Below are 25,609 nucleotides of genomic sequence, written 5' to 3'. Positions count from 1 at the left end.
ATAGTGGTACTTGAAGCCAAGATAAATGTATCCTGCAAATTTAGGCTGCCAAGAATGTTTAGATTATATTGAGCTGCCTTATTTCATCTTGAAATGATGAAATAGACAAATGAATCTAGCAGGAAGTCATTTAACTGAAAAAAATGGAAGATGAAACATTCACAATAACATGGATCTGGTAAAAGCCCACTGCCTTCCCTCTCTTTCTCTTTCCTCCCCACCCTGATCTTCAACCCAGACTCTGCAGGGACAGTGACAAGAGACAGGTTTGGGGCAGGGGTGGGGTGTAGACTTGGCTCTGGTGATGTAGCTTGTTAGATACAATATGGCCTTATTTTCAAACGTTCTTTCAGCATAGGGCCTGTTTATAGCACCAAAGCTACAGAAGACCAGGGTTGTACGATAGTGGATTGTGGCCTGAGGCACTTACTTGCTGGAGAAAAATTGCTGCCAGACGAGTGGTTTCAAAAAGCTGAGGCTGCTGCTGTGGTTGCTAGTGGGTAGAGGATTAAAGGGAATGCAGCTTTTCCTCTCCTGTCTAAATATTTGCTGGAGAGCAAATGGGTTTTTGTGTGCATGTGTATTCCCTTTTTCTGTTGGGGAAATTACAACTAATACAGGAACATCCTGTGATAAAATATCTGAAGTAGAGGGAACAGATGGATGAAGTCAAAGAAATGTGCCCCAGGTCTGTGGCATGCTGTATGATGACTAAATTCTTGGCATGGTGAATTGGTAAGTCTACAGATGATTAACTACAGTGTAAACAAGAAATGTATGGAACATGAATTTGAGATAGGCCATTCCATCAGCAGCTTTTAGTGTAAAAAGCATCCATTCCCATCAAAGAGACTATGAATGTTTTCATAAGCCTAAATTTTATTTTATTTTAAGTAAGTACCCACCCTGGAAGATTTCCAGTGAGAATAAACCTATGTAATCTCAAATACTCACACATCTGAATGAGCAGAGCTTTCTTTGTATTTCTTAGAGTAGTATGATGCATGACTCTCCCGATTCCATGTCTGCTAATCTGGTTAGATCCCTGCACCAATTAGTGAGACAGACAACTCAAAGAGGGTAACACTGAATTTCCAGGCAAAGAAACATAAGAAAGATCTGAACTTGTAATTGTTAACTCTGCCAAAAATAGGAATGTAGAACTTTCTTGAAAATATTGATCTTTGTTCTCATTACCCCTCTGCAAAAGGAAGTTTATGTATGGCTCCACATTAACAGACTTATCTTATTGCCATTTTTCATCTGCCGATCCTCACTTTAGAAAATTGCATATTAACAAATATTTCACAACCACAAATTACATTTCAAATTATTTACTTGCAACCTTTTAATAAACCGAGTTCTTTTTTCCAGAGGAGCCTTTTTTGGAGCTTGAAAAAAGCCCTCACAGCAGGGTAACAGGAAGACCCCCTCCTCCAGCCGAAAGAGTCCCACTGAGCCCCTGCTGGTGAGAGAGAGCCCTGGGAGGGCCGTGAGAGGCAGAAAGGCAGGCTGCTGGCCCTAGCTCCTCCCTTCCACCACCCCCAGAGACCAGGAGAGAGTGCCAGTGCGGGCCCATTGCCCTTATTCCCTTGGTCCAATCCTGCTAACCAGGGAAAGTGAAGAGCTGGCTGGTCTGTTGCAAGCCAGGAACCTACCAGGAGGGCTCTCAGTCTCCTCCCTCCTTCTGCTGGACCCTCTTAGAGAAAAATCTGCCTGTTTCTGGAAATAGCTTTTTCCATGGATCTGCACAATGGAGAGAAGATATGACTGTATCTTTTCTTGCTAAAACATAGTTACATGGGTAATTGAGTGCCTAAAGCAGGAGAGATATCAAGGTGTTGACAAGGCCGTGCTCAGATTAGAAAGGTTCTTTCCACAGCACAGCACCTGCTTTTTTTGAGCCCATCAGGTAGAGATGCCCTTCAGTTAACCAGATTCCTGCCCCCTCAAAAGGGGGGGAGTCAAACTTCTAATGGAAGAGTGACATATATTCAGAAAAATGCACAGATCGTAAGTATACATCTCAAAGAATTTTCACAAATAGGAGCACTCATGTAACACATATCCAGGTCACATTTATCATTTTCTAATGATGTTTCTTTCCTGATGATAAAAGCACTTGTAGGAAGTTTGGAAAATACATCAAAGTATAATAATGGAAATAAAACCATCCATTGTACCTGTACCCCAAGAGGAGTACTGAGAGTATTTTGGTGTATTTCCATTCTGTCTGTCTCTCCACCTCACATACACAGATACATGCATGTCTATAAATACACTCACACAAGAACACAACTTCTGAAACTTTATGCATGTGTGCACAAACACACAGCAGTTTCATTAAATAGTTGCACTGAATGACATACAGATTTTTAGATGTTTCACTCTGTAGTCGTTGGCTTCAGCACCAGAAGGGCAGAGAGAGAAAGGGAAACTGAAAACCATCTGTCTTTTTACTTGGTAACAGGAAAAAGGGGCTTTTTGTGGGTGAGGAAATTGGAATAAATGGCTGACATATAATAAGGATGATTCGTAGATTTTATTTATCCAATATTTTCCATGTCCATGAAAACTAAGCATTGATGATAGAAAGTTCAGAAACTTCTGGGTAGAGACCCTTTTCTTGTAGAGCAGAGACGAGACATCAACTTAGACTTTTTTGGCTACTCTGTGGAACTGAACCCTTCTGGGCTGCAGTTCCAGTTTGCCAGAAGAGCAACTTTTCTTTCTTTTTCTTTTAATTAGCTCTCTTGCAGATACCAAAACAGACTTTAACTGTAGCAACCCTTGTTTTAACAAAAGGAAGCTGTGTCAAAATGTTGGAAATGAGCCTGGTGGTTTTTTGAGTTGCAGCAAAATTATCTTTCCCATCCCTACTGCAGTGGATGAAATGATGCCTGTGTGGTGCTGGTTGCTTTGGTCCAGCTGAGTTTCCTGCACACATTGTCAGGAGAGGGCAGTTGGCACCAGCTTCCCGTTGCTATTGGTTGTGCAGGATGTGCTCTCCATCTGCCTCCTGGCTGGCCAAGGGCTCAGCTTCTAAGTGATGGTGGGATGGGGGTGGAGAAGGGGGTGGGGGACTGAGGGAGTAGGGGGGGTGGAGAAGGGGGTGGGGGACTGAGGGAGTGGGAGTGTTGGGGGGGTGGGGGAGAGGGGACTTTAATGGTATTCCTTGTGTTGAAGAAAGTTGTCTCTTTCAGAACTGCCCATACCCTTCTTTAAAACAGAAACAAACAAAAAAACACCGTATCTTGTTTTCTTACATACTTGTCATTTGAGTTATCACATATACAGAAAGTATATTGGACTTTTTGTATCTGTAAAATGTCTTCTCAGATCACTCCTTTTTCCTTTCTTGTTAAAAACAGATTCACAGACAGTATGAAGTGGCCTTTCTGTTTACGTGTGTTCTTGTTGCATTGTCTTTGCAGTCGAAATCAGCTGTCCGCCCTGCCTGCCTGCCTGTGTGGTCTGCCTCTCAAAGTCTTAATCGCGAGTAACAACAAACTTGGATCATTACCAGAAGAGATAGGCCAGCTCAAACAGTTAATGGAGTTGGTATGTTACTGATTTTTAAGATGCTCTTTTTTGTTGGTTGACTGATCATAGCCTATCAAGGTATTCAGAAAAACTTTTCGTGACAGTTGGACAAGGTAGAGTCTCTGTTGCATGAGGGCAGGTATATGATAAAGACATTAAGTGGGGACAGGAACAGCTTTGAAACTTTGCTGTAACAGACACATTTCCTGGGATTTAACGGCTTCCTGTAATTTACAGCTCCTGAAGTTTGCAGGATTTGCAGTTTCTGAAGTTTATGGGCTATCATGTTGTAGTTAGATTTTTTTTTTCAGATTCCATATAAATTTATAAAAAATTGTGGCTAAACTGCCAAAATAATCTACAAATAAGTTAGTAGGCCACACTTAATGCAGGTATAACATTAAGTCAGAAGACAGAAAGAACAGGGTGCTCTGATTCTGTCGAGATTTTAGAAATCATTGTCCCAAATCGATGTAAGTTTAAAATGTGACCGTGTCCCCAGGGATAGAAAAGGAAAACAAGCTGTAGACGAGGAGAGACGGATTATAAATGTGTGTGAAGCTGAGATGCACTGTTCTATTTCAGCTCTTTCACTACTCATTTAATTATTTACCTTTCTTCTAAATTGGGAAAGAATGAATGCTTTCTAAACTTCCATTGAGCTAACATAGGTGAAGGAAGAAACAGGAGTTAGCAGTCAGGGCTTGGGCTTATTCCATCCCGATCTTGTGTCAGGCACAGGGCTTGATGGGATTAAATGATGAAAAGGGCACAGTACCTGTCTTCCAGTAGATTCCACTCTAGAACACTGATGGTGGATAAGTTTTGTCTTTTGTGCCAGCTCCTCTGGATCCACCTGGAGCACCACGGTGCTGGCCTGTGAGGCCCAGATAGAGAATGCTGTGACTGCTTAGTCATGTCTGTAGTGGGATTGGTCTAGGAGAGTGATGGCACCCATGTCACCTATGTGTCAACTTTGTCTTTAATATTGCTATAGAAAGGCATAGAAAGTGTCTTTTTCATGGATTATTTGATAGCATTGTCCAAAACTCAATCCAACTAGCTCACACCAAAAGTCAGGGTTGGTTACAGGATACAGGGGTCCATCAGATCACTTACTATAAAGACATTTGGTCACAGATCACGAGTGACTAGGACAAGACATGGGAATGTTGTGAAGGACCGTGGCAGCGGTTCATTTTTCTGCTCAGCTTTTCCTCTTCCACACAACAGCAGAGGTTGCCCAAGTTTAAATATTCTCCCAGGAAAAGTACGTAGCAAGAGACCTACTGGCATCCCTCAGCCCTGGGTTCTAAGTGAGAGGCAGATCTGGCCTGATGTTCTCCCCTGACTTAGTCTGCTGTGCCCAAGGCACATGGTCGCGCTGCTCAGATGTGGATGTTGGGCTACCACCACAGGGGGTAATTCTGAAAGAAGACAGATGTTCATTTGAGCAGACACTGCCCACCACCTCCCCCACCCCATCCCCGAAAGTTTCTATTACAAGAAGCATGTGCACAAGGCAGGGAATGATTAATTAATTCAGTCTTCGGGTTGTGAGAGGTTTGGAAAAGAAGAGCCCTTTGAGAGGCCCCTTAAATAAGGCCCATGTGGGATTTCCTAGGAGGAAAAAATAAGTCAGGGACAGGGACAGGGAAAGCATTCAAGGAGAAGGGACAGCTCGTGCAAAGGCAGTAGTACATCCTAGAAGTCAATGTCATGCTTGGGAGTGGGAAGCTGTTGAATCCTGCTGAAGTCTAGGTAGATAGAATGGGGCTGGGCACGCCATCCTCACACACACTGCCTTAGATTTAGGCCACAGGCAACTCCTTCACAGGGCATTTGAGGCCCTCTGTGGTCAGCCCCCGGCTCACATCTTCTGGTTCATCTCTTGCCACTGACACCTTCACTCTCCAAGTTCCTACCTTCTGGGAATGCACCTTGTTCATTTTCACTTCGGACTTGTGCACATATCACGCTTCCATCATGGGCTGTTTCTTTTTCCCCACTCTTTTCTTGGTTAGTTCTTAGCCAAGTTAGATCTCACTTCATCCAAAAAGCCTTCCCAGATCCTCCAAGCCTGAGTTAGGTGCTCCTGAGGCAAGCACTCCGTACTTATTACTGAATTTTCATAGCATCACGGTTGTTTCCTTACTTGGCTTTCTCTGTGCCAGCTCCCCCCACACCCTGAAAGCTGCTTACTTGCCATTGTATCCCAGGTGCCTGGCACCTGATAGGCACCCAGCAGATGTTTGCTGAATGTTACTGTTGAATGGTGGAAGGTGAGCCTGGAAAGATGTCTGGAGGAGATTGTGAAGACCCTCAGGTGCTGGGCCTGGATGGGGTTGTGGGGGCAGGAAGACTCAGTCTTGTTGTCCACATAACTCAGAAGGTGCCATTTTAACTGGTTCAAGGAAACAAAAATTTCCTAGATGACAGCTTTGGATGAAAGTGATGGTCATATGCTGCTGCTTTTTCTTTTAATGCTGCTTTTAGGTATCTGATAGCCACAAAATCCATCATTGCTAAAATTTGGGTTAGGACTTGCAAATACAATATGAATAACAATTTTTTTTAAAAAAAAAACAGACTTTATTTATAAGAGCAGGTTTAGGTTCACAGCAAAATTGAGAAGAAGGTACAAAGATATCCCACATACCCTCTACTCCCACACATGCACAGTCTCCCTGTCATCAACATTCCCCACCAGAGTGGTACATTTGTTACAATATGTGAACCTATCCCAACACATCAATGTCACCCAAAGTCCATAGCTTACGTTAGTGTTCACTCTTGGTGTTGTACATTCTATCTGTTTGGGTAAATGTAGAATGACATGTGTCTCTCACTACCCTCCAAATCCTCTGTGTCATCCCTCCCTCTTCCTTAACCCTGGAAACCACTGATCTTTACTATCTCCATGGTTTTGCCTTTTCCAGAATGTCATCTAGTTGGAACCATACAGTATGGAGCCTTTTCAGATTGGCTTCTTTCACTTAGGAATATGCATTTAAGTTTCCTCCATGTTTTTCCATGGCTTGACAGCTCATTTTTTTCAGTGCTGAATAATATTCCACTGCCTGCACAGTTTATCTTCTCACCTCCTCAGGGACATCTTGGTGGCTTGCAAGTTTTGCCAATTATGAATAAAGCTGACAAGTTGATTTTTTTTTTTTCATTATTTGAGTTCCCATGCAGATAGGTGGCACATGGGTGAGATCAATCTTCTGGAACTTTTTGGCGCTGATATGTGCTGTCCCATGAACCTTGAGTGTAAGTGACACCGCATGCCATCCATCAGCTGTGCTCTAGAGCTGTGTCAGCTAGCTCATCTGTTAGCAGGTGGCACATGTGCTGAGCCTGAGAGTCAGCCCTGTACCAGAGCAGGGCTTTCCTCAAATACCCTTCCTCAGCTGCAGGGCTGACATGTGTAAACAGCCTTGTCTCCAGCGTCAGGACACACTGGCTGTTGGATGACTCTAAGGGACACCCCGTGCTTTTCTTGGGCACCCTGTCCTGGGCCCAGCTCTAACGAGGGCGGCCCTACATCCTAGTTACAGGACTGTCTTCACCTGGTTCTGATGTCTTTTCTCCACCAGCAATAACTGTTGAACCCACAAGCTCTAGGATCTTAGAGCGATAGGGGATTGTAAAAGGCATTTAGTCCAAACGCTTGACATCTTATGAATGAAGAAAACCGAGGCAGAAAGCCAGTGCATGACATATGGAAGGTCACCCCTCTGTAGCTAAATTGTAACATAAGCTGAAGCATCCTCACCCAGCACAGTCCTGTGGAAATATAATGTAAGCAATAAATGTGATTTTAAAAGTACTGGTAGATACATTTACAAAAAAGAAGCAAGTGACATTAATTGTAATAATATTTATTTAACCTAAAATAACCAAAATATTATTACTTCGTCACCTGTATAATATAAAAAAAATTAAGGAGATATTTTAGATGCTTTTCTTCATGCTAAGTCCTTGAAATCTAGTGTGTACGTAACTCTGAAAGCACATCACAGATTGGACTGGCCACATTTCTGGCGTTCAGTGGCCACCCTTCTGGATATGGCAGCTCTGTCGCCTGTGCTCTTTCCGCTCTCCTGACCCTGTGTGTGAGCAAGCGTGATCTTTGGGAAAAACGGTATTTACTTATGAAGTTGGTAAAAATTTAATAAGTGGTCATTATTTAACCACAAAGAGGGAGTGGTCTTGCTTAAGGTCACAGTCTAAAAAAAGATTATTTTCCATCCATTCTCACTTATCTTTCATATCTTTTTGCTTAAAATAGTAGTGTTACTATAGGTAACCATATCATATTATTTTAAGCTATGAATTGGGGGAAAAAAATTCCCTGGAGGGGCAGAAGTAATTCTAGAATTGCCATGGGAGGCTTCTGTTTTGTAGTCACAAATTAACCAGCTTGTTACAAGATTTGGGAGCCCTCCAAGCATTCAGAATACTTGAAGCCACCTAGTGCTTCAGCGCTGAGACAGTGTCTCAGCTTATTAGGTTCCAAGCATTGTTTGTTAACTATTTTAGAAGAAATGTTTTTAAATTGTTCACATCAGACTCAGAGTATTCCAAATGGAATTACTATTATTATTATTATTATTATTTTGAGATGGAGTGTTGCTGTGTCGCCCAGGCTAGAGTGCAGTGGCACAATCTTGGCTCACTGCAGGCTCTGCCTCCCGGGTTCAAGCAATTCTCCTGCCTCAGCCTCCCGAGTAGCTGGGAATATAGACGCGTACCACTGCACCCAGCTAACTTTTTGTATTTTTAGTAGAGATGGGGTTTTGCTATGTTAGCCAGGCTGCTCTCAAACTCCTGACCTCAAGTGAACCACCCACCTTGGCCTCCCAAAGTATTGGGATTAAGGCTTGAGCCACCATGCTCGGCCAGAATTGTGAACTCTCTTTTCTTCTAAGTGTGAGTGAATATTCCAGAGTCAGCAGTCACTTAAAAACAAACAACAAAATAATAAAAAATAAAAAAACTTTAGCCATTGACAAGAAAACAGTTGTCCTTTCTACTTTGTGAAAGGAATTGGAGTTGGAAAATGATGTCTTATCTTTTTAAATACATTAGAGTTATATAAGATTTTTTAAAAATGCATTCCCATTCAGTCATTGCCTTGTCCTGCCATTTGAGACTGTGCAGGGAATGTCCCATGAAGAAGCCACAAAGAGACACTACTGAGATGTCCTTTTGCTGACTCAACAAGAGTGGCCAGGGTGTATTTCCACATTGTTGCAGGTGCAGGAAAACTTATGGAATCTTAGCTCCGTGGAGCTGGCCCCTCCAGGGTCATTTCAGATGGGAATGATGTGGAACTTTCTGATCTCCTTGGCTGCTCTGAATGACTTCTATATGCTCTGTTGCCTCACTGCTGTAGCAGTATGAATGTGTTGCTTGGTACGTCTTATCTGCCTGTGCTTTCTCTAAAGGGAAGAGATAAAGCGTTCACATTACTGAGCATCTGCTGTATACCAGGCACTCTGCTAGGTATACATGTATTATTTCGTATAGTCTTGAAAATAAGCCAGCAAGGTAGGTATCATGTTTAAATTTTACAAATAAGTTTCAATTTTAGAATTGCTTCACCAAAGCCACAAGGATATGAAGAGGTAGAGCTGGAGTCAAAACCAGGTTTTTTAATCAGCATCCTCACCACAATACAGCACTATCTCTTCACCTAAACTGTAAGCCCCTCATGGAGTGGGGCCGTGATTTTTCTCTTTGGAGTTCCCTGGTTTAACTCCTGGTGGTTTTTCCATTAAAGTTGTGGGAAGAAAATGTTACTAAAAAAACGGTTTGGTACAAATGGTCAATGTCTCACTAATGTTTTGTTACTGTGGAAGCAAGAGTCAGGGAAGGGGTCTGTAGACTTGTGTTGGCTGGATCTCATTTTACTCATTAAAACCTTGTTAACATGTTGAAAACATGGTTCTTTTACTGCTAAACCATGCCTGATGGATGAGGTATATTTGTTAAGAGATGCTGTATAAATGCCATTTGTTATAATTAACAGGCAGCTGTAAAAACAAACACACTGTTAGAACACAATAAAAGAGAGAGCCTTTTATGGGGCATTTGCCAAAGATCTGAGAGTTTTCTCATTGGTTCCCTGTATATGGTGACATGTTGTGGTCCAGAGATGTTTTTTTTTCTCAGTTCTGTCCTCTCTGAAGTCACGCAGTGTGTGAAAATCGTGTCTTCTAGCTCTTACCTTCACATAAGAGAACACAGTATCACAGATTTAATGCTTGCTTTTCTGATCAAAAACCTCACAAGGCCTGGCTCACGAAATGACTAGTTGGAAGATGCATTTCCTGGCCTTGATTGGATATGCTATTTTTTATTCTTTTTTCATGAAATGTTTGGTTGTGTGGAGAGTTTGGATTCAAAGATTGATTACTGAGCAGGTGCTGAGGAAAATCCCTTCTTCATTATTTACATGGGCAGCGTTCCAGTCTCTGAGGGAGATAACGGCAGAGGCATAAATTCACGTGCTCGCCATGCTGTTTGTCCATTCATGGTCTCTGGAGACGCCTCCTAACCTCTGGTTTCTATGCGATGATTGGAAACCCAGGGCTTGCTCAAGCCCCTCTGTGCTTCCATTTCTGCCTTTCTTCTGAAGAGCAGTGGGGTAGGCCGTGTGTTTGTAAATTTAGGAGAATTGTGCAACAAAGTTTTGCTCTGGAAAAAGACACTGGTGTTGAAAGGTGATAATTTGTCATCCCAGAGCTTTCTTGAGAAAGTTTCAAGTTTAAATGAATGTATTTTCTTTTTAAGACAGGGAGTTCTGGCCAGATGCAGTGGCTCACACCTGTAATCCCAGCACTTTGGGAGGCTGAGGCAGGCAGATCACAAGGTCAGGAGTTCGAGACCAGCCTGACCAGCATGGTAAAACCCCACCTCTACTAAAAATACAAAAATTAGTTGGGCATGGTGGTGTGCACCTGTAATCCCAGATACTCAGGAGGCTGAGGGAGGAGAATGACTTGAACCCGGGAGGCGGAGGTTGCAGTGAGCCAAGATTGTGCCGCTGCACTCCAGCCTAGGCGACAGAGACTCCATGTCGGGAAAAAAAAAAAAAAAAAAAAAAGACAGTGAGTTCTGACCACAGGCATTGAGGGTTTTTACTATTAAGAAATCAAAACTGACATTTCCCATTTAGTTACATATCTGTTTTTCAACCTAAGTATCAGAGCAAGGTCACTTGTACAAATACCACCTGCAGTTCCAGTGTGTGGCCTGGTCTTACTGGAACAATTCTCTAACCAAGATCGTCTTGACACAGTATCTATGTTTTTTTTTTTCTTTCTTTTTTCTTTTTGTTTTGAGACAGGGTCTTACTCTGTCACCCAGGTTGGAATGCAGTGCCATGGTCACAGCTCACTGCAGCCTTGACCTCTCGGGCTCAAGCAATCCTCCCACCATAGCCTCCCGAGTAGCTGAAACCACAGGTGCATGCCACTATGCCCGACTAATTTTTTAACATCTTTTTGTAGAGTAAGGGTTTCCTTATGTTCTCTAGGCTGGTCTAAAACTCCAGAGCTCAAGCAATCTGCCTACCTCGGCCTTCCAAAGTGCTGGGATTATAGGTATGAAACAATGTGCCCGGCCTATGTTGGTTTTCACTAGGCATCGTTCCTTAAAAAAAATACTTCTAGTCAGCCAGGCATGGTGGCTCACACCTGTAATCCCAGCACTTTGGGAGGCCAGAGTGGGTGGATCACTTGAGGTCAGGAGTTTTAGACCAGCCGGGCCAACATGGTGAAATCCCGTCTCTACTAAAAATACAAAAAAAAAAAAAAAAAAAAATTAACCAGGTGTGGTGGCACACACCTGTAATCTCAGCTAGCTGGGAGGCTGAGGTGGGAGAATCGCTTGAACCCAGGAGGCAGAGGTTTGCAGTGAGCCAAGATCACGCCATCACACTCCAGTCTGGGCAACAGAGCAAGACAGTGTCTCAAAAAACAAAACAAAAAAACAAAAACAAACAAACAAAAGACCAAAAACGTCTAGTCTTTTTTACAATATTACTTTCTGAAAGTGAACATAACCTAGTTTAATAATCCCTGAATTTATTCTGCTAATTTAAATCCTTGTTATTTTTGCATTCTGAAGGTCAGTTAGCAACGAGCACTTAGTAACAAAAATATATTAATCTCCAACATGGTTTGAATACTCCTAGAGACTCTTTTTATTGTGATGAGGAGAGAATCTTATTTCTAAAGTTTTTTTTTTGGTTACCTAAAAACATGATGACCTGTGGAAAATCAGTATGTGTTAAGTCACAGTGCAAATTCTCTCTTTTGTTTTTTATCTAAATGACAAAGTTGGACTGGCTGGTCTATAAAAAACTTAAGCTTGAATATTTATATTACTATAATTAGATTTGTTTCTGTATCAAAAAGAATAAATTCAGTAAATATTTATAACATGCTCATGATTCTTTCTGATCTGCCTACGTGTATGTGGTATTAGAGTACTAACTGTAGGGTACTATGATTTCACTGAAGTTTGGAATCATTCTCTAAGACATAGCTGAGGGCTAATAGAAAATTCAGAAAGGATTCATTTGACTATTTTAATAAGTAACTGAATCTGGAATTTATAACCTGATAAATTCTTACTAATTGCAGAAGTGTGAGGCATTAGTGTTGTTTTTATTTACATTCATTTTCCTAAATCGTATCTTCTTTAAATCAGTCTATAAAACTCATACCTTATGTTAGGCTGAATTTGAACAAAAGCGTTCTAGAGAACAAGGCCATTCTAGAAATATTGCTTTTACATTTTCAAAACGGATATATTTTATCCTCAAACACCTAGACTATTATCTCCTGTTTCTTCTTCCTTATCCCCCAGCTAATTAAGACAGTGACCCATGGGGTTTTATTTTTGTGATGAATTTATCACCTCTTTAAAATGTGGCAAGATTCAATGACTTGTGGGAATAGAGTTTTGCATTATTTTCTACAATATTGATTGCACAATAGTGAAATGTTGTCTTGCGTGCTAAATCTGCTTGGGCATTTTCCCCCCATTATTTTATCAGACGGGAAGTAATTGACAACAGTGCAGAGTACTATTAGAATAATTTGACCTTCACCATATAACCTCCAAAATGTGAATGGACAATTGGACTTTGTGTTTTGAATTGTCTACAGATGTCCTGTCCTGTCAGTCAGAAGGAAAAAAACTTGTATTTATCATTACATGAAGTTTTTTGAAGTAAATTGAGTGACCATTTTCCCTAGTGCTAACTAAGTTTTCAAATATCGCTAGGGGGAGTTGATTTTTTTTAATAAAGCGATTATGTTAGAAACATACAGTGGAAAAAAATCACCTTACGTTTAGAGAAACAGCATATTTTGATTTCCTGGCTAACTCAAGCATGACCAGCAAAGAGCAAGGTGAGTATAGTTCACATTAAAAAATGGAATAAGGCTTAGTTTCATCTCATGCTGTGAATAACGTGCTACTTAAATATATCTGTTATCTTTTTCCTTTCCTCTCCTCCCTCCTTATTTATTAAGAGAAAGATTGTTTTAAAAAATTATGTCTTTGAAGCTTCTGGAAATTGTCAGTTTCATATTGAAAATCGGTGATTTCCATAATTTATATAAAGATCTTTCTCGCACTGTCACTCACAAGACTTAAAAAAACTTGTTTTAGATGCCAGTAACATCCATTTTCTCTAGAGATGGAAAATCATTCCTTCTAATTCTTCCCCACAAGCACGCCCACTTCTCCTGCCAACAACATCACCAAAGTGATTGTATCTGGTCATGAGTTCCATAGAAGGATTTGATTTCCTGCATTTCTAGGACTCACCTGTGTGGTATTTGTGTGAGGACTCTTAAATTAGGATGGAATGGCACCTTTTGCTTATTTGTAACTTAGTTAAGGCAAAGAAAGCTTTCATTGAAAGGATTTGATTGTTGGCTCCTGTGACTGAGCAAAGGCCCCAGTAATTGGGAAAAGATGGCATTTCACTGTTCTCTTCTCCTGTGTGGAAATGCATTCCGAAAGGCAGGGCGATTTACTGACTCAGCGAGGGGCTGAGAGTGACTGAACACAATCTCTGGACCTCCTAATTCTGTAATTACTTCCTTTGATGTTTTTGTCTCTGCAGATGTGCTTGTGAAATTTGTTTCTGTTTTCGTTTTAAACACGAGAAGTGTTGTTCTCAAACTTGTGTGTGACTTTTCTGGGCCAGGAGGGATACAGCAACAGTGGTTGGGGCTGATGCCGCTGAACACGTGGTGCTCTCAGCCCATGTCACCCTACCTCCCGCATCAGACTGCTGTACAGAGAAGCTTGGTGAGGTGTCTGCACTGTGCACACTCAACCTTTATAGAGGACAGCTTCATTCCTTTTTAGCAGGAGTGATACCGTTCCTCTTCATCGGGTGATATACATTGAGCATCGTCCTAACGAGGACAGGTGGATAGATTACCTGAAGCCTTTTCGATGAGACCAGGTTAGAGGGCAGGGATCAACTGTGTTGTGGACAGCCTGGTCTAAATGTGGAGCCTGGGGGTGTTCACTGGATTGGTCGATGATGAGTTCATCTTATTTGAATGAAAGTGAAACAGATTTCTGAAACGAGGCTTTGCTGCCTTCTATGGTGAAAGGGGAGAGCTTTTGCAGTTTCAAAAGTAAAGTGGGATATTTAAGGCCTTGATCTCACTGGAATCATTTATATCTTTAGTTCTGTGATGCCAAGTGGGACCTGCATGGGATTTAGTGTGTATGTTGGAGCATCCTGGGTCCTAGGGTTCTGGAAAAGGAGCCACAGTATTATGGAGTGTCACCATAAGTGGATTTTAGAAGTTTCATCCAACATTTATTGATCCCTTACTTGGCACTCTACCTGGCACTGGGAGGATGGAATGAATAAGACATGGTCCCTCCCACCCAGGAGCTCATAGGCTTAAAGGGGAATATAAACCCGTGAGCAAATGACTTACAGTGACACGCTATCTAAAGGACCACACAGGAAGAAGTGGCGTCTCCCTGGGCATTAGATCAGAGTGGGAGAGCTGGGGGAAGCCTCGTGAAAGATTTCATGAAAGACATGAAAGAGGTTGAGGCTTGAATGAAGTCTTTAAAACTGTGTCAGTGGGACAAGAGGACAATACTGGGGACTGGCATATCAGGCAGGGAAGGAGCATGAACGAGTTTGGGAATTATGAAATACTGAAAACTGCCAGAAGCAGTAACATTGCTTGAGTGTAGGTTATGAGGAGGGACATTCAGAGAAATGGTGCTGGAGAAATGGACAGACCTCATCATAGACACTGGCCTTACTGCCCAGTTTGGACTTTATAGTTGTTGAGGAGCCTCCACAAGTGTTTAAACTGGTGAACAGCATGATGGCATTTGCACTGTGGCCGCTCTGTGAAGGATGCATCCAAGGCAAAGACTGATGTATGGAAACCAGTCAGGAGATCATGATGGCACCCAGCTATAAGAGAGAGCACTGGTCTGACTGTAGGAGTAGCTGGGGGTGGGTGGGGGAGTGAAGAGCCCAGCACAACTCCCAGAGCCAAGAGGAAGAGTGGGATTCAGAGAGATCCTAAGGATGTAGAAGATTATAAATGTCAAGGCCTCCATTTCGCACGTGTCAAGAGGGGGTTCCAATCAAGGCTTCATTGCGTACTTGCTTCCTAAAGCAAAGACGAGAATTGCTTGTGAAATGTATGGCAAGGTGGTCAGCTGTAAGGTTTCTAGCCTGTGGTGAAGAACTCCATTTTAAATAAATAGTACATCCAAAGAGGGCATTAATATCCTAGTTTTTCACTGCAAAATGTGAGAGTTTGGTAAAATAAGATGCATTGTAGTCTTCTATTTAGAGGCACGGGGGGACAGTGGCTCAACCGTGAGCTGTTAATTCATTTCTAGTGTTAACTCTGGCACTTGCATGCTTTGGGCGACTGGCTAAATTTTTCAGAGCCCCACTTTTTGATTTGTAAATATTAGGCTAGTAATATTGCCCAGTGGGTTTGTTGTGAGAATTCAGTAAAATCAAAGCATGTCAAAGTGGCAGGCCAGAGGCTGGTGAAGCGGCTGCCGAATGCTACTAATGTCCACCCTTTCTCCATTTTTCTCTCCTCTGAGGGAGTTTAAAACGTTCAACTTTTTCTTCTCTGTGCTGAGTCTTAATGCTAGGGACCTGGAGATGAATATGAAAGTGTACCTGTGTAGTTTTCCAAATATTTAAATTCCTTAAGGAGATTTCACATGAGATGCTTGATTTCCTGGAAAAAGATGTTTATTATTTCTCTCTCTGCTTTTGGTACAGGATGTCAGCTGCAACGAGATCACAGCGTTGCCCCAGCAGATAGGTCAGTTGAAATCTCTACGAGAACTGAATGTCAGAAGAAATTACCTTAAAGTTTTACCACAAGGTAAAAAAGAAAGAGGGAAAATGAAGAAAATGGGAGACTTTCACTATTTTATTTTTGGGGGGATTTACTTTTGTGAAGAGGGTGGATCTTTTCGTGTGTGTGTGTGTATGTGTGTGTATGCCTACTGCTAATAATTAGGATTTGAATTGCACATGCAGATAACAAAAAAGTGATGTTCAGGCTGTGATTTTAGTCAAGGGCTATGGTAACAAAATTATTCCCCTAGGTAATGCTGTGGGGCACGGGGGTGGACCTGGGTGTATTAGTTTGCTGGGGCTACTATAACAAAGAACCACAGCTGGGGTGGCTTAAATAACAGAACTTCATCTTCTCACAATTTTGGAGGCTGGATGCCGGGATCAAGGTGCCAGCAGGGTTGGTTCCTTCTGAGGCCTCTCAGCTTGGCTTGTGGGTGATATCCTCTCTCTGGGTCTTCATATCATCTCCCCTCTGTGCATGTCTGTCCTCATCTCTTCTTACAAGGACACCAAGGATTAGAGCTGCCCTCATGACCTTATTTTAACTTAATTACCCTTTTAAAGACCCTATCTCCAAATGCAGTCACATTCTGAGGTAATGAGGTTAGGACTTCAACATATGAATTTTGGAAGGACTCAAGCCAGCCCATTGCAGGGGGTGACATGAATTGTTTTGAATATGGGTGTGTGACGTTTTGGAATGTGAAATTTTGGGGACATGCTTTGTTCTACAGATCGTGTCTGTCAGGATTTCTAGCCTTGGGGCTCTGGGAGCACTGGTTGGGAACTCCCAGTGTCTAGAATCTTTTCTGAGGTGAGGGTGCTGCCTCTGCTGGAGTGATACTTGGACTAATGTCTCACTGGTGGTCTCGGTAAGTTTCACCAGTGGTGGCTGCAGAACCTCACCATTGAGACGTGGCTCCCAAGCACCCCGCATGAACGCCGAGACCTCAGACAGCCCTGCTCTGCAGCTGTGGGCTTCCATAGTATGTCTGTCCGATAGTGTGTAGAGTTCAAGGAAGATGTATGTATTTATTCAGAAATTGCATACCATCTAGAGCATGAAAGCAGCCTCATAGGGGGTAGTGGCTCTGCATTTCATGTTTGGGTTTGGACCTGGATCAGGAATGAACGGATGAGTCCTGGAACCCTGAATGCTTTCTCCAAAGCATACTCTGGTTTTCAGAGATTACATTGATTTCCATTGTTTTTGTTTAAAGTCTCTAGACTTAGCCGATTTCAAACATGTATTTAAAAATAATTCTCAAAGCAAAACCCTGTAGTATTTGGAAACAGCATTTGGTTAATCTGACATGAATGGAGCAATTTATGGATGCCTCATTTTAATTATCCTGTCTCTGCATCTTGATCTTTGGCTTGAAATGCTTCATAATAAGACAAGAGAATGGATCTCATGAAAGGGAAGGAACTTTGGAAAATGTAATGTGCTTTGTAGATGGAAGGTTCAGGTCCGTTTGCCATCTTTCACCTTCCTCAGACTGACTAGCATTTTAGAGAAGCAGAATTAGAAACTCAGCATTTTTTACTTGAGTACTTGAGATGACTTGGTTTAAAAATACTGATTTTCATTTTGTCCTAGTACAGTCTCATTTTTTGGATATACAAAACTTGTATTTGGTTTAAGCAAACACAAAAGGAAAGCTTATTAACAGCAAATTTATATGCATACAACCTTTTGTGAGTTAAAGAAAACTTCCACGTTAACTTAAGCTCTCATGTTAATTATTGTGAAAATGTCAGAAATAATTGAACTCTCATTTTCAAAAGGAAAAATTAATGTGATCATTTTGCAAATGCCTGTCATAGTTTGGAAACGTGGAAAGAAAGTATATTCACAAAATCTAGATTTTTGTCTCTCACTGATTCCTCATTTTTTTTTTTTTTACCTTAAAAGCATTCCTTTCCCTTAAAAAGATCAGTTATTCCATAATTATGTTTTCTCAGGTTTGATATTTTAAAAATATACTCAAAACTAAAACTTCAGTTTACTGGAAATTTTTTTAAAAGAATAATTTCCTGAGTATCAAGTTCCTTTTTGCTTCACTCTGGAGAACTCTATTGATAAAAGACCATTGAAAACACTTTCAGTAAGTGACTGTGAAGACTTTCCCTGTTTACTTATATGTTTTTCCTCTTTAGATACCCTTCCTCGTATGCTTTCAATTTGAGGATTAAAAAAACCAAAACAAAATTGTGGTCTAATTACTCATATCAATTTTGTCGTGGTTTTACTACAACAACTGCAATAAGAAGACCATATTTTATTCTTTCTAGAACTAGAATGAACAGAGGATTAAAATAGCCATTCATTGCCTCTCTTAGCAGTGGGGAGAGAGAGTGGGATTTGTTCTTCTGCTTCTTTTTTTCTTACTCCCTTTTCCTACTCCACATTGTTTTACTTTTCCTGGACTGGCGTTGCAAAATTATCATTTTCTCCTTCATTTTATTGTTGTGAAACTGTCTGGTTCTTGTTTTCCTGAACTATGATGGCAATTGTGTTCCAAACTGGAACTAGAAAAGAAATGGTCATTATAAAACCATTACTTAGTTTATTTACCTGTAAGTTTTCTTCTGCTGTGTTCTCCATGAACTTGGCCCTCTAGTCTTAAGAGTCTTCATTTTAAGTGGCAAAGAATTGCTAAAGATCCAGAGTCCAGTTAAATTTTTCCAGTGATTTGCTAACCTAACTTTAGTTAACCATCTCGGAGATAGGCTGATATTGCCAGGGGTAACCGCTAGGAGGTGTTCCTCTTATCACGGAGTCTTCATAATTCTTAACCATCTTACAAACAAGCTGTGAGGTGAAAGGGGATCTTGCTTTTCCTATCCTTTGACTTCATGATTCCAGTGTCCTCCAGGACCAGTGTGGCCTGAGGTCAATCCCTCATCCTGCCAGAGGGGAGGCAAGCTGGGTTTGAGCAATGAACTAACGACTCAGGGCAATTTAAAAAATACAGATCCCTTGGCTTCAGGTCCAGGGATCTGTATTCTTTCAAAAATACACTTCCTGAGTTTCTCCTGCACAGCCCACCTGTCATGGACCTGAGTTTGGAATCTGTGGCCTTAGATGCTCTTCTGCCTCCTCTCTAGAATTTTAGTTCCATTCCTCCTTTCTTTAAGACAAAGTAATTCACTAAGGTATGAACCAAGGACAGTCCCTTACATTCCCAGAGTGCTTCACATTCTGAGAGAGGTACTGGTTACTACAATCTTTTCCTGCTGGAATTTGACATAACGTAACTGAGTAAAGTGAAAACTGAAGAGCAGTGTAGGGGTAGAGGAGAAATAGTGTGAATTTTTACTCCAGGTCAGTGCCTTGAGTTACTCTTCTTTGTCTAATTCTTGCCCTTCTTCCACTTTAGAACTCCTTGAGTCCTTAACAGATCCCATAACAAAAGTTCCGAGGCCTCGTTCTGAAGTGAACCCTTCATAGCCCCACACACAGAGATCTCAGTGGCTTGCCTGCATCGCCCGAGTTGTCTGGCATGGCTTAGCCTCTTTGCTCTATGGCATATATTTGACTTTATTCCTAGCAGCTGCCAATGTCACTTTGAATGCTTGAAATTACTGAGTGTTTACTGTGCCACTGGGTGGGGATTTTAAGCTAAATGTAATGTTCTGTCTTCTGAGTCGAGCTACAGAAGACTTTTTAAAAGCTGTGGAATAAAGTCTTATCATACCAGAATTACAGGGCCTGTCGGAAAATTCTGAATTGGATAACATTTATTTTTTTAAATGTGGTTGGAAAAACTCATGAATATATTTAGTGTAGCTAGTTCTGGGATAATGCCAGCCCAGATACATTGATTAGATAAGAATATTCTGTCATTAACATATTACTCATGGACTAGCAAATGCTACTGGGAAACAGTTTGAAGTTAAAACATAAACATGTCCTGTGTGATGTGGCTTGCGTGATTCTTTTGCTGAAAAAAAAAGTCTTTTTAAACAATAGATATTGTAAATGTCAAGTGTTTCCAGTTTTTATCAGAACTAACAACAATTTAAAACTTCGGGGCACACAATGAAAGATTTTTCCCTCTTTTGGTAAAATGTTGTATACACACACCATGTATTCCTAATGTAAAACTTGCTTTTGATTATACTCCATTATATTTTTCCTGAGAAGCAGAACATTAATTTTTGAATGATCAGCCATTAATCTGATTGCTTTCTAAGGTTTTTTCTTTCTTTTTTTCTTTTTTCTATTATTTTAGAACTAGTAGATCTTCCCTTGGTAAAGTTTGACTTTTCCTGCAACAAAGTGCTCGTGATTCCAATTTGTTTTAGAGAGATGAAGCAGCTGCAAGTGTTGCTACTTGAGAATAATCCTCTGCAGTCTCCTCCAGCACAGGTGAGGGGTCTTGCAGCAAAGCCAATGCCCCATGGGATGTGCTGTTATAGGGACCAAGGGAAAATTTCCCCTTCACCCTCTGAAAGTTTGCTGAAAATCACTCATCACTGGCAAGTGGCAGATTAATTGGAGAAAAGGCATGCAAAATTTATTAACATGTACATGGAAGCCTCCAGAGTGAAGACCCAAAGATACAGGGAAAATTGTCCATTTTTATGCTTACAAAGTGTGGACAGCCATGTAGAAATATGACTGGACAAAGAGTATGATCTCATGTTAATAGACTGAGTGAGGAAACCCAGCAGGGCCTGTCTCTCTGGATTCTTCTTGGGCTCTCTGAGGATCATTCCTCCTTTCTGGGTGTGGGGCGGGACCCTCTTTGGAATGGGGGTTCTTACTGGCCTACTGTCAAACAAGAGAGGTCAGATAATTTCTTTATGGCCAGTTTTTACACAGAAAGGCAGAGGGAAAGTTCAAGTAATATTTTGAGGTTTTAAAGGGGTTCTGGTTTCTATGACCAGCTTTGGGGAAGAGGGATTCAAATTTCTAAGGCTGCCTTCCTTGGGAGAATGGCACCGAGAGGCAGGAGGGCAGGAGAGGTCAGAGAAAAACTTTTGCTTCTGAGGCCTTCATTTTGGGATATTGTTTTCTGATTCCCAGTGCTATCAATAGTGCTTAAGCAGCTCTCCGAAGGCCAGTTTTCTGATTCTCAGCTGAAGAGAATAATACTGAATAAAACTTGATTATAAACAGTCACAGGTAACCCTTGAGTGAATGTGAGAAACAATAAATTGTCTTCTGCTGCATCAAATCTATTTACCAGCACTTGGCTGACTATGCTAATCACTCCAACTCCAGAATTAAATGTCTTATTATTTATCATTTTATTTGAATTTTTTTCATGGAGTACACTGATTGATTTTTTTTTTTTTTTTTTTTTTTTTTTTTTTTTTTTTTGGAGACAGAGTCTCGCTCTGTCGCCCAGGCTGGGTGCAGTGGCGCGATCTCGGCTCACTGTAGCCTCTACCTGCTGGGATCAAGCGATTCACCTGCCTCAGCCTCCTGAGTAGCTGGGACTACAGGTGCCTGCCACCACACCTGGATAATTTTTTTATTTTTAGTAGAGATGAGGTTTCACCATGTTGGCCAGGCTGCTCTCGAATTCCTGACCTCCAGAGATCCGCCCACCTTGGCCTCCCAAAGTGCTGGGATTACAGGCGTGAGCCACTGCTCCCAGCCATATATTCCTTATTTGAATGTTAGCTGGAAAATGGAATTTAAACATGGTTATTGATTATTTAGCGACAGGTCTCAAGCTCAGATATTAAACTGCATGAGAGAAAAATGAAGTACTATGCTTTCAGATGCTTAACCATGTAAATATTTTGAAGTTTATTTTCTTTTTAAATAATTTAACAGCTTCTTAAATCTACAATTATTTTTAGGCTCCAAATTGTTTTCTACGGGCTCGAAAATAATTGTGCTTTTCTCCTCTTTTGTAATTGGAATTTCACCAGGCTAGTCATCTGACTTTATACTTTTTATACTGTATATACTTGAATACATTTTTGTTAGACTTTTATAGTTTAGTGCAAGAAAAAATGGGAAATTTACTTAAGCATGGTTTTCTGTTCAAAGTAGAATTTGGAGGGAATGATTCCCAAAATTCTAAGGACGGATTTAGTGTACATTGGTAGGGTGTTACTTGAAATGAAATCGGGAAAATTGAAATAAACAGAGTAAGGATTTGATACTTAAATTTTGTTTTGTCATTGAAAAATGAGTATGATTACTATTAATTTCTTCATAGATTTGCACAAAGGGCAAAGTTCACATATTTAAGTATCTGAGCATACAAGCATGCCAGATTAAGACAGCTGACTCCCTTTATCTCCACACCATGGAGAGGCCACATTTACACCAGCACGTGGAAGACAGGTGAGTCATGCCCTCATTCAAAGCCCCCGTTTAAAATTTGCCTAGGCCAAGGCGCTCCAGGTAGCTGACTTCAAAAGTCTGTTTGTTTTAAGTCACCATGGTGTCTGCAGAGAACAAAGCAAAACAAAACGATTTGCTTTACTCACCTAATTTGTGTTTAAAACAAGAAGTTGAGAAACTATTGGGACATGAAAGCAAAAACTGATGCTATTGAGAATATTTTGGTATATCTCAAATATCATCTACTGTCTCCTAATCGATAATCAGTTCTTCCTGTGTAAGTGGGTATATACTTATAAATAAGATCTAGAATACAAATGTGGATTTTTTTTACTTATCATAATAACTATATTGAGCCCAGACATGGCGTTTTAGCAATTATTAATGTTGAATATGCCTCCAGAACAACATTAAGAAAAAAATGAAAGCTTTAGTTTTGGTCTTTTAAAAATACAGTATGTGTAGTTTTTTTACCACTTCCTGTTTCAAATGGAAATGTTAGAACCTTTTCACACATCCTAGAGCTTCTTGTGGCATAAATCAAGCCTTGAGCTTCCAAAAAACAACGTTCCCACACTGATCGCAGTTACAGAAATGCAGGTTCTTTTTAAGAAGCCTTCAATGCAGAAATCTTTTCCTTCACTTTTTGCTACATAAGTAAATGTAAAATTTCTGACTACCTTAATGTTACTTTTATATAATGCTTAAAATATGTATCCACTGTTTTATGTACTTAATCCCTGGATAAAAATTTACAGAATGATTGAAAGTAATCACATTTCATAACCTAAGGGGTAAAGGCAGTTATGTGGTTTGCTAGATTCAGTAAAATAAGAACATTGGTAACTATTTTTAAGAAACACCGTAACATCTAAGAGCAAGCCACTTGATTAGAACATAAATCCATGAAACCCTGAACACAAAGAATTTTATCTTATACTATGTTTAGACTGTGCTACTGTCTGATTTTCATTAGGTTCATGTCTTAATATTCTTTAATACTAGACTGATTTGTTGCCTTACAGTAATAATAAACATTTGCATAGCAAAATTATTATTATAATATAAATTGCTGTATCTTGGTGTGAACTTTGTGATTTTAATCTTTTTTTAAATGAATTCAATATTGATGGCATCTATCTCAGCAAGAAGGATTCTGATTCGGGAGTTGGAAGTGACAATGGAGATAAGCGATTATCTGCCACCGAGGTAAAGTTAGTGATCAGATTCTTTTCCTTCTATACTTCTAGACATATCTCCCAGGAGTTCATTGAACTCCTTTCTGTTAAAAGGCATTGATTCATTTGTATGAGAGTGTGTGATATTCGTAAAAGCGATTTGAAATCCTCAAAGTGTTGTATAAATATTAGCTGTTGTTAGCTTATTCTACATCTTTAATTATTTTGTAAATGCCTCCAGTAGAGTCTGTATCTTCCTCTGCTACACATTATCTAAAATATTATTGAGTGCTCAATAAATATTACAAAGTGGCTAAGTAGTATGCAAGTGCTCGTGAAGCACTTTTATAAATATGCTTATTTTTCAGTAATAGAGTAATTTAGAAAAACATTGTTATACATATGCATAAATGTTAAGGAATCAACTGTACATTTTGTGTTAGTAATTGACCCACAGGAAATGCATTTATGAGTAGCTATAGTTTTTATAACAATGTTTATTTTCCTCAAACTCTTAGATTGTGTTCTGTTCTGTTCAGTTAATTGGATAAAAGTTTGGTTACTTGTAAGCTAACAGGCCTCACACATTAGAGCTTCCTGTAGTGGTTATAAATAATGCTTTGATAACTGATTTATTATCTCACATGTAGTCTATTAGAGTCCCCAAAATCTAACACTAACGTACCATTAAATGGAGCTTCTTGGCCTCAGCCATCTAGAAAGGAGTGGTAGGAAAAGTATCAGGTGCTCTTCTTTTTTTTGAGGGAAGTTACTTTCTGTAGTTACTGAGTTTTGAAACATTATAATATTCTTTGAAATTGCAGTTAATAGGCCAATTATCCCATCAAAGAAACTCACATTTTTTCAATGTATGACTCCAGGAAAAAACCTTTCTCCAGTTCTCCTCAAGTCTTTGAATTTTAATAGGTAGCTAAGGTATTTGAATTTATTTTTCACAAAATGCTCTATATAGCAGTATATTAAAAAGTGGGATTCTTTATCTTTAAAAATCCTTCTAATGTAGAACATTTTGAAAGGAAGAAGAGTTAGTAGGCAGAGAAGGCCAGTGTCAATAAAGAAAATAACCCATAGGAAGGCACATTACTGTGCTTCAGTGGGAGAGGGGATACTAAACACATTGCTTTAGTTGCATTTTAATTCATCCTCTTCAACTTCTAAATCCTCGCAAATGGACCATTGTTTCAGAAATTACTCACCCTAAGCATATTTTCTGTTAAATTAAACAGACCCTGCTTTTTCTCTTCTAAGGCTAATTAAACTCATTAATAAAACATTACATAAAGAACTTCATTATCCTTTTATTCTCACTTAAGCATAAGTAGGATGCTAATATCATTCTAAAACGAGCCCAATGATTTATTCAGTGCCTTTTAATTAGATGCATATCTTTGGAATTTTGCTAAATTTTTAAGATGAGAGGTGGGTAGGCCGGGCTCGGTGGCTCAAGCCTGTAATCCCAGCACTTTGTGAGGCCGAGACGGGCGGATCACGAGGTCAGGAGGTCAAGACCATCCTGGCTAACACGGTGAAACCCCGTCTCTACTAAAAAATACAAAAAACTAGCCGGGCGAGGTGGCGGGCGCCTGTAGTCCCAGCTACTCGGGAGGCTGAGGCAGGAGAATGGCGTAAACCTGGGAGGCAGAGCTTGCAGTGAGCTGAGATCTGGCAACTGCGCTCCAGCCTGGGCGACAGAGCGAGACTCCATCTCAAAAAAAAAAAAAAAAAGATGAGAGGTGGGTAGAAAGAGAAAGGAATACAGAAAATATTGTATACAACAGGATAAAATGCACACATCTTCCAATTGGCCTTTCCTTGTCATATATTACAGCCTCCTTTCCTAAGTACACCTCCAAGAAATTTATTTTTTAGAATGATAAGCTTTCTGAATTATCTTACATAGCTTCCTATTTTCACTTGGTTTGGCAAAGATTTTACCATCTATGGTCAGGTGATGTTACTTCCCATTTAGATCACATTTTGGGGTTCAGGGATCACACCTCGTTCTTTTTCTTTGGCTGCTGTCATTGATTGATTTAGCATTTGTCACTGAGAAATTAAAAACATCTTTTTATCAAGATAAACAGGAAAGAAAGTGTGGAACTCTATGAATATTTGTTGAATGAATGAAATGCATGCCTGATTTCT

The 25,609-nt window shown here is 40.3% G+C and overlaps 1 protein-coding gene across 4 annotated transcripts in view; it reads left to right on the top strand.

Annotated features, from left to right (window-relative positions):
• The window catches only part of LRCH1 (leucine rich repeats and calponin homology domain containing 1), a 210,554-nt gene that overhangs the window by 114,248 nt on the left and 70,697 nt on the right, over positions 1-25,609 (top strand). For all 4 annotated transcript variants that reach the window (XM_033176924.1, XM_033176922.1, XM_033176923.1 and 1 more), the window contains exons 3-7: positions 3,435-3,561; positions 15,869-15,974; positions 20,191-20,327; positions 22,138-22,265; positions 23,411-23,474. In XM_033176924.1, coding sequence (XP_033032815.1) covers positions 3,435-3,561; positions 15,869-15,974; positions 20,191-20,327; positions 22,138-22,265; positions 23,411-23,474 — 562 coding nt within the window. The remainder of the gene's footprint in view (positions 1-3,434; positions 3,562-15,868; positions 15,975-20,190; positions 20,328-22,137; positions 22,266-23,410; positions 23,475-25,609) is intronic.

This window comes from Trachypithecus francoisi, unplaced genomic scaffold (assembly GCF_009764315.1).
Source record: "Trachypithecus francoisi isolate TF-2019V2 unplaced genomic scaffold, Tfra_2.0 Lachesis_group18, whole genome shotgun sequence".
In the NCBI taxonomy this organism is placed as follows: Eukaryota; Metazoa; Chordata; class Mammalia; order Primates; family Cercopithecidae; genus Trachypithecus; species Trachypithecus francoisi.
The sequence above is the reverse complement of the archived record's forward strand: the minus strand, read 5'-3'. Positions and strand labels throughout refer to the sequence as shown.